This window comes from Netta rufina (assembly GCF_964035555.1).
Source record: "Netta rufina genome assembly, chromosome: 1".
NCBI classification, from domain to species: domain Eukaryota; kingdom Metazoa; phylum Chordata; class Aves; order Anseriformes; family Anatidae; genus Netta; species Netta rufina.
In genome coordinates, this window is record NC_140123.1 from 22,323,848 (window position 1) to 22,333,517 (window position 9,670).

General features: G+C 40.6%; 1 protein-coding gene across 1 annotated transcript; it reads left to right on the forward strand.

The window, feature by feature from the left end:
- Positions 1-378: 378 nt before the first annotated feature.
- On the forward strand, positions 379-7,426 carry POMP (proteasome maturation protein). Its single transcript, XM_084299430.1, has 6 exons — positions 379-447; positions 1,504-1,601; positions 2,380-2,440; positions 3,185-3,286; positions 5,130-5,223; positions 6,909-7,426. Exons 1-6 carry the CDS (start codon positions 445-447, stop codon positions 6,974-6,976), a joined length of 426 nt encoding a protein of 141 aa, XP_084155556.1. The 5' UTR covers positions 379-444; the 3' UTR covers positions 6,977-7,426.
- The last annotated feature ends 2,244 nt before the right edge of the window (positions 7,427-9,670 follow it).

Here is a 9,670-nt window from a genome sequence, read left to right on the forward strand (position 1 = left end):
CCTGACACCCCACATTCATCTTGTGCTGCCCCCCAGGGGTCTCCCCTGAGGCCATATTTCCCCGTCAGCATCACATCAAGCATCGTCACCTTGGTGTGATCTCATGGCACCAGGGCTGGAGGGACACAGGAATGGCCATAGAGGGGAGAAACAGGGAGCACTCGCCCCTTGCAGTGCCTAATGGCCTGGCATGGCCACACATCTAATGGCCATACATCTAATGGCCACCCCAATGCCTCCCCTATAATGGCGGCCCCCATCATGGCGGCCCCCCCACCGGCCGCCATCAGCAGCCCCGCCCCACCTCCAAGCACCGCCCCCACCCACGAGGCCCCGCCCCCCGGCCACGAGGCCCCGCCCCCCAGCCCTCCCCGCGCGCGTGATGGGGCGGGGCGGAAGTGGCGGGGGGGAGGAGGCGGAAGTGGCGGGGAGCGGGGAGCCAAGATGGTGAGCGCGGCGGGCGGGCGGGGCGGCGGCACCGGGAGCGGGAGGAAGGGGCTGGGGGTGGCGCTGCCGCCTCAGTTCCTTTCCATGAGGGGATGGAGGGTGCCTCAAGGCCTGCCCCGGCCCTCGGGCTGCCCCGCTGGGGGGTGGTGGGGCTGTGCTGAGTCACGGGGGCGGCGCGGCCTTGGTGGGGCCTCGGGGATGGCTCTTAGGGGGGTCCCAGCCCTCGGGGGGGGCCTCGCAGGGGGACAGGCCCCTCTTTCACCCACCTGGCCATGCTGCTGTTGGTGCAGCACAGGGTGTGGGTGGGTTTCTGGGCTGTAATTACATATTGGTGGCTCGTGTCGAGCTTCTCGTCAACCCGCACCCCAAGTCCATATGTATTTATGCATATTATAACCGTTGTTTAGGGGTTTTCTAATAACTATTAGGTTATTGGCTATTATTCGTTGCTCTCTTGCTGAGGCACGTTGTGTGAACAATCTCAAAATCGCCTCAGTAAAACCAAACAGGTTAGCTTTAAGTTAGCGGTGTGGATTAAGATGGCCTTACATTGCATATCAGTGGAGGTATGGTGTTCTCATCTTCTGCTACAAGTTACTCTTTCATCTTTGTTCTTTCGATGAACTAACATATCAGAATGATTGAGCACACCTTCCTCTTTATGTGAGCCTTAAACCATTTGTCCATATTCAATTACATCTTACGTGATTGTGTCTGTACTGAAGTAAATGAATGCTCAGAGATGTCTGCTCCATCAGCTGAGTGTGACCTTCCATCTTCCTTTTCATCCTCACAGCCCAGGGTGGGAACAAACAAGGGGTAGTTGCGAAATTCTGTTTTAACCAGAACCCCCAAACTTTTCATCATTACCTTTAGCTGTCATTAGACTCTCTGAAAGAACTTATTGGAAGTTTTTTGTAAAGGGACTGTGAAGTCTAAGGCTTGTGTGTTAGTAGTTTGGGAAGCCTTTTAGCAATTTGTTTCATTTACCAGGTCTTAAGAGCACATGCAAAAGGAGGCTGGTTCTACTAAAGTAATCCTCACTTTGTGTTCCAGGATTCCAGAGGAGCTGCTTCTCTGTTGAAGGACAGTATCCCAATTACTGATTTTTCAGCTTCTGGCTCATTTGAAGGTCATGATCTTCTGCGCAGAGGGTACGCTTTGCTTATTGTTGTTAAATTGTGCTATAGCTGATGTTGAACTTCAGATAAAGGAAGAAAGCGTGTACTAAACTTCTGTTTTTCAAAGAAGGTTCTTGGCAGGTGTATTTCATATGCCATAGCCTGAAGCCTGTGTGTTTAGTTAGATGGTCCTTCAATCTTAAAATTTTTGTTAAACATCACTTTGACATCTAGGTAGTATTAATGGATTTCCACCCGTTTGCTCCTTTTTAGAAAAGTGATGTCCAAATGTTAATCAGTATGAAATACTGATGAAATATAGTTGTAATATACATGTATAAAAGTGCCCTGTAGCAGTGCATGAAGTGGTTAATTTCAGCGCTGATATAAAAATTAATCTAAGTATGCCTAAAACACACCATGTATTTCAGCTGCAAAAGCTTGGAGACTTCTAAAATCAGATATGTAGCTGGGACATAACTAAACCTATGCAGTTGTCATTTATTAATGGCTTTCCCTTTCTGAAGGGAGACAAGAACAACTGTTGCTCTATTTTGTTGAACTTAAAACCTAAGGAAAAAATATGTCTGAATTTTAACATTTTTTTTTTTGGTCTTCTGGTAGTGCTGTAAATAGCTTTTATTTGCTTTTTCACCATCAAGCATTAATTCTTTTTAATAGTTCAAACGGTACCAGTCCCCTGTCTTGCCTCTCTGAGGATTGATACTTGTATCTGGGGTTAGTTTGGAATGCAACTTAAATTGGTATCCTGATTAAGTTTTTGAAGTTCAAATCTTCCTTGCATTTCTAGCTTTACAAGTGTGAGAAGTGAGTTGTTGCCCAGCCACCCCCTGGAGTTGTCGGAAAAAAATGTAAGTACAGTGTTACATGGAGTCTCCTTCACCCTTAACTACTTAGGGATTTTAAATTAGCAATGTGGTTGATGGGGCTGCTTGATGCAGCAGCAAGTGAAGAGCAAAGCCTTGCTTTTAACAAAATGAAGGTGGTTAGCAACAGTAACACTTTATGTATGGAAGTAACATTGTTGGCAACTTAAATAAAGTTTTAACCTCCCACTTGTGACTCTTCAAGTTTGTAGGCGGGCTTCCAAGTTGTGGTTTACCCAGTAAGGTGTAGCCTTTTAAAGGCTGTGTTTGCTGCCTCTGTAGTTAGGTAGTTAGGCACTCCTTTCACATCTGGAAAGCTGATCCTCCTGTTTTGTCTTTATGTTTGCCACATACCTTCATTTCTAGGCTTTCAGACCGTGAACCCATAAATACTTTTCACTAAATTACTAGATTCTATGCTTGTAATATTGTAGCAAAGTAATGCTCAACTCCACCACTTGGTGGAGTTACATGTCCTGATACTTAAAAATAACAAAAATAAAATTGCCACTTCTGATTTATAATCAAATCTAGCAAAACTCAATTTTAGCTTTATAAAACAGATGTTAGTGCATTGCTACCTTCCATGTGCATTTCAATTCTATGTGATGGTATCCCTGATTTTTACATGTAAATGTCATAAGCATGTTCATTTAAGAAGGATGTCACAAATCTGTTCTATAATTGTACTTGAAAGTAGTTATTTCTAAAAAATGTTGTTTGTGATAGTTCCAGTTAAATCAAGATAAAACAAACTTTGCCACGCTGAGAAATATTCAAGGACTCCATGCACCTTTAAAGCTGCAGATGGAACTCAGAGCAGTGAAACAGGTAGGCTTTTTTATCTAACTGATATAACTTAAAAATATTGGAGGAGTTTTTATCTGGAAAGATGTCTTTGTGTCTTGAAATACAACCGCTTTGTTTCCAAAAGAGGTTTTAATGTAACTGCTTTTGTTTAAAAGCAACTTTTGCAATTCATAATGTCCAGATCAGTCAAGATGCTAAAGGCTTTCAGCTGCTGTTCTTTTTTGTGTGGTTAAGTGTTTAGCACTCTGGGTTTTCTGTGGATGAGCTTCCTTGTAAGCCTTCAGAGAAAAGCAGGAGGAATTGAGTATTAATTCTAAAATTAGTACTCCCCTGTGTGGAGCATGAGACCTTCATAAGAAGCAATTTCTGCATCTGTAGAGAAAGGAGACCTTAAGGGTCTGAAGCAGGTAGTGGTGTAGGAGTGGATATAGAGGTTATGTGAAAACTGAAGCAGAAAATTTGTCATTATTATTCTGCAGCTGTTTTTGTAAGATCAGGGAAGGTCTACAGAGAGATAAGTTCACAGGTTTTAACTTTTAATTGGGAAGCTGGGGCTGCCTCCTCTTCCTTCTTATTTCCTAGGTTGGAGAGTAAGTGGATGGTAGCTGATTTTGTCCCTTAGGATACACAGAGATCTCAGTGATCCTAGTGAACTTTTTTGGGGCTTGTTGGAGGTAGTCAAGCTATTATGAATTGTTTCTCTAAGTGACTAGGACTAATTTTATACTTCCTTCCTGCGGATCAGTTGCTGCTGAACCGCAGTGAGTGACGTGAAACTTGGTAGAAACTTCTTGTCCTGAAGATGCAAAAGGCAAACAGAATGTAAGAAAACGTCCCTTGATCTCAATGTTGCTCTCTTGTGAGAACATTATTTTTCTAATTGATGTTAGCACATGGTAGAAAGTGAGACAGGTGAGGACAAGGATATTGAAAGTGTCTCCAGGGGTGTTTCTGGGGATGATGGGGGGCAATATGGTGGCTAGAACATTGTTCACTGCTGGCTTTTATGTATCATGTTAGATATATATAAGCTCCCTTTTGGTATAATTTCACCTTTCACCTAAAATTTAAGGGAATACATAGTATGTGTATTTGAACTTCTGACAATTGTACTATAGGGTATTATGGAGATCTTAATATTTTTTGTATAAAGAGATAGTTACGTGATGCTTCTGTTTGTAAAATGCATTCCTGGTATAACCGAGGTCTCTTTATTAGTTGTACCACTAGTAATGAATGCAGTTGTGAGGACAGATCTGCCATTCTCTGAAGACTTAGTCTGAATGTTGTATGTAACCACTTGATTTTGTTGTAATACTGTAGGTGAAGGGCACAGAAAATAGGCTTGAAAGTAACAGGGAGTGGACTTAAAGCTTAAAAACTGTACGGGATCTGAGAAATAGATTTAGTTTAATTGTAAGGAGGATTATGATTAGGTATGAAAATTGGTATAGTTCTTTCATTGTGTTTCTGACTTGTCAGACATGGGAAATAGAATGTGGTTTCCAAACATTGCAAGGTCAGTCTCCAAAACTGACTCCAGGCTGTAGATGTGTTGCAGAGACTCTTGCCAGCTGTGTGGGAACAGATGAAGGAAGGGGACAGAAACAACTTTTTTGACTACTAGTAGCTGCACTGCAGTGAAATCTACAAATCAAGTAAAAGGCTGTTTTCAAAATAGTGATAAAAACACAAGATGGTGTTGATGGATAGGTTTTGATATTGATGTGTGCCAGTAGTTCTTATTTCATCATTGTGGTCAGACAAAGAGGTGACTGTTTCTTTTCTCAGTCACTTCAGGCAGAAATCCAAAAATCTCAATTTCAGTTTTGCAAAAACTTTAACTCTTGTTGTCTTTCTACAGGCCCAGCGTCTCCCCTTTCTTCACAGCTCAAACATGGCAGTGGATACTCTAAGGGGAAATGATGAATGCATTGGTTTCGAGGATATTCTTAATGGTAAATACTTTGCTTTAATGTTATAGAAACATTTAAAGGCAAAATTTGGGAACTGTGAAGTTCTTTGCCTCTAGGGTATAAGATCTTTTAAACATGCAAAATACAAATAAAAATTGAATTCCCAGAGGTAAAGAAGCACCAGGGGAAGGAGGAAGAGATGTAGTTCAGCTGCTACCTGTGTGGAAATTATTCTGAAATACTGAATAAATCTGTTTGCTTTTGGGCTGGCTTTATTAAGGAGTAGAAGACTATGTATTTTAATGTGTAGCTTACATTTTATGCCTGTTTCCCCAGAAATTTTTGAACTACTTATGCAAATTTTGGCAGGCAGAGGTTACGAAGATACAAAGCTTTTATAAGTTCTATTATTAGAAAGAAAGGCATAAGAAGAGATACTGAACTAATGGAACTCCCACCACTGCATACTAATTCAACAGCTAACAGCTGTATGATGTGCTACTGACTGACAGTACGTGTGAAATAGAATAAGCCAGGGAAAATAGTTTAAAGGGAAAAAAAGTGACTTTGACTTCTGTCTAGTCAGCACTCAAGGACATAAGAGGAAGCAGAGGGTGTTTTGAGGTGGTGGGATTGGAGAATAGAAAAAGACAGGGATATAGGAAATGGAATAATGAAGGAGCAAGTGGGAATCTAGAGACAGGGTAAATGTGTTGTTATTTTCTGGAATGGATTTACAGGGAGCAGGGGAAGGAATCTCAGGTGATCGTGGTTCAGGGGGTGAAGCGATGACCAAGCTCCTATAAATTGTTTGGTATTTGCCATAGCTTGTAACAAGCTGTCGCATGTTTATAGAGTGCTGCGGAGTGAGTGGTTAGTTAAAATTGTTTACAGGAAGGCTATATTTATCACAGGGAGCTATATTAGGTAATTTTGGTGTCTCTGGATGAACATCAGAAAAGTACTAAGATACCTTAGTTATGGGGGAATAAAAATAGTTAAGTACACCTGCAAAGAAAGGTACTTTTCTTTCAAGATTTGCGTGCAACATTTTTTTTTATTTTTGGCCTTGGCTTTCATATGGAAATGAAGTTCATGCTGTCAGTAATTGGCATGTCTTGTGTCATCTGCATGTTGCCTGCTAACCTTTGAATATACTGGCTAATATGAACCATACTTCATAGAGTGGAGATCTCAAGGATACTTAAGGACATAAAATTTTTGTGGAAAAAAAGGCAGTTGACAGGAGAAGAGAAACCACAAGTATGTCCCAACTAGCAGAAGGGCTGGAGTGTGAGCTCCTACTGTGCTAGACCTCAGAGAAGTTGCATTGAAAAAATGTATGGCACTTGAGGAAGAGCTTTGGCCAGAGTTGCTTTTTATTATTTATTAGACACAAAACTCAGCCTGAAGGTTCAAGATAAAGGAGATGGTGCTTATGTAATAATGTTTGGTTTTACTTGAATTGTTCTCTCCCCTACCCCTTCACAAAATACTCTTACCCGTGTTCCACTGAAGGTGCGTTGGTTATCTGATTATTGCTTTGGACAGAGGCATATGAGTTAGACAGACCTGCACTACACAGCACTGTCAAGAATCAGTCAAATAATTTTTGCACTAACCATTACAATGAAAAAAATTCCAAAATTGAATATGGTTTATCTTTTGTAGTTCCTGTTGGTCTTTGTGGCAAAGTAAAAGCCTAATGTTGTTTACTTTTTTTTCAGATCCTTCACAGAGTGAGGTTATGGGGGAGCCACACATGATGATGGAATACAAGCTTGGTTTATTGTAACAAAATCTACTCCTCAAACGTTTTGTGCATGTCTTTATACTGCAGATCTAAATACACGATTACTAAATTGACACTCAGTGTTAAGCAGTCATACAGGTATCACTTGCCTTCCTTGATGAAGAGGCACATTAAATGTTTAAAGTCTATAAATTGTTCTGTGCTTGTTGTCAATTATATAAATGTCCTGTAACTAAATAGTTTAAATGATGTCTCTTCATACACTGCTCAGGACAATAGCTTAACTATGGAAATCCTATCTGTGTATACAAGAAATCCAGAAATACCCGTGCATTTTAAAACTGGTTATTGTAGGTAAATGCATTTAATGGATGTTCTTGCAGAAGAACTTTTTAAGGGGAAAAAAGGTGTTTTCCATTGAGTAACTCTTTGTTCATGAAAACTTCCATACACTTTTTTTAAAGTATTGAATAAAGGTTTGCTATAAATACTGTTGTGTTCCAAAATATAATTACTTGCAAATCAAAAATCTCTTGTCCGCAACACAGTGTTGTTCGTTTTTCTTGCCGCTACTTTAAAGGTCTTTAACTTCTGCTCTGCCGGTGGAATCCTGCTACATACATCTTCTCCCTCCTGTTAAGGTGGCAGTTGATGAGTGAGTCATTGAAGTGTTGTGCAGAATTGGAAGTATTGCTGTATGAAGGGAGTTAAAGGTCTGGATTGTTTTTAACCCGTTTCTGAGAGGATATTCTGGTTTCTGAAACTAGAAGTAAATTCCACTTCGAGTTTAAAAAAGTGTTTTAAAATCCATTTGGGGACATAATCAAAAAGAGCAGCTATATCTGGTATGTCAGTGTTCAGAAATAAAGAATGCTGCTTCACTGTGACAGTACCTAACAAAGCTGCTGCAGCGAGAATGTGAAGATACAGGGGTACTAGATGAGAAAATGTTGAGGGTTTACCAAGATAAGGCCTTAATAAAGGGGGAAGGAAAGACCTGTACTTAAACTTTTTAACAAGGAGTGGGCCATTGGAAAGTGTGTGTGTGCTTGTGTGGGTGTTGTTCTTAAGGTTGTAACAATTAATTCTGATGTCATATATGCATACACATGCATCATAAATCTGTAAGGCAGTTTATAGGATTTTACAGATTAGGATTTTAAATATTACTTCATCTTTTCCAGATTTTCCTATATTATTTCAGGTGTTATCTGATACTATGCACTGGTGATCCCTTTTTTTAATGGGGAAAAAAAGTCTGTGGTTCAAAAGGACTAGTCTTGTATCTACAGGGAGCCTGAAACAATGTGTTTATCCAGCAGATTTCGATTATTCTTAGGAAGAGTGGTAAGTGTACTTAGTGTCCTGTTGTAGATCATTTTTGCAGAGATGTTGCTCTAAACCTCCTTTCACAATCCCAAAATCTCAAACAAAAGCTTCTAGTTTTATCCCCCTGTAAATCTTGCAGTGCTTTTTTGTGTATTTATTGCAAAACATTTCAAGTTAAAAAGTGAGACAACACAAGGTACTTTACTGGTTGTTTTATTTGCTTTATATATATTCATTTGAGTGAAACTTAAAATTGCCTATTGAGAGTTGGAGAGATTAGAGGTTTTTGCTATGAAATAGAAATTAAGACTTGTATTTTTTGCCTCAGTGAAGTTAAACAATGGGACGAATAAATTTAACATGAAAGGACAAACCTACTCACTATCTTATGTTGCTGTTCTTTCAATGAGCTGGTATACTTCATTGGCTAGTGGGATTGGCTGCTAATTTACAAGTGGCTTAAGTTTCTTGGCAATTATGTATAAAGCAAGAGTAAGCTGTTGTACAGCAAACTGGGTCAGGCCAGAAAGGCTAAGAGATTACCTAGGCAGGTCTGGGATGATTTAAGATACCGTAGGAGGATTTTCAGGTCTGCCTTCCTACTGGCAGTGTTCCAGGAATGGGTGTGCAGAAAACAGTTGGCCCAGTTGTTCAAGGCCTGCTACTTTCTAAACTCCCTGCCTCTGCATATGTAGCTGGTCAGCCTTTCCTGGTGCAGGTTGAAAGCTGGATGCTGTTGCACCTGAGCAAAACTACATGAAGACAAGTAATTTAGTAGAGATTCTCATTAGTGAAAGCAGAGTGGACATATTAGGAAGCCTGCCTTAATTTCTAGGTGGTTTTGTTCAAGGTTTAGTATACTTTATCTTCAGTGAGATCGAGCCATATTCAGAGCAAGGAAGTTTCATTGTTCATCATGCCTGAAGGAAGCTGCTTTTAAGGGTTAGCCAGGCTGGAAAGCAAATGGTCTATTTAAGAGGCACATTAAGAATTTATGTGGTATGCTGTTAAAGTAATGGGAGTCAAACAGGGCTGAGGCCAAGTGCTTTTCAGTATGCTTAAAGCTGTCACAAGCTTCCTACCCATGTCCTGGACCTGACTTCTGGCAGGCAGCAACACTGCCCCTGCTCTGCAGTTCCCCATCTCCTATCTGTGCTGATGTTCCAGGCAGCAGCCTTGCCTCTTCCCCAGCACTGAAGGAAAGCAGAAACACGTCTTCCTGCAACACTGTTTGTTTGTTATCACTGCAAAAATAGACGATGCCATAGTGCTGCTGCTTCTGTTTACATAACATTACTCCACCTGTCCTCCTGTTGGGCATTTGTCAAAAGCCGTATCAAGAGCTACATACAACACAGTTCAAAAGACTGAATTTTGCTATTAATTTGTCAAAATAATTGCATTTGT

What these genes read in the sequence shown, in the direction of transcription:
- POMP (XM_084299430.1), top strand. An exon ending in TGGAGTTGTCGGAAAAAAAT is followed by an intron (nt 2,441 to 3,184) that starts GTAAGTACAGTG and finishes TGTTTGTGATAG; the next exon opens with TTCCAGTTAAATCAAGATAA. An exon ending in AACTCAGAGCAGTGAAACAG is followed by an intron (nt 3,287 to 5,129) that starts GTAGGCTTTTTT and finishes GTCTTTCTACAG; the next exon opens with GCCCAGCGTCTCCCCTTTCT.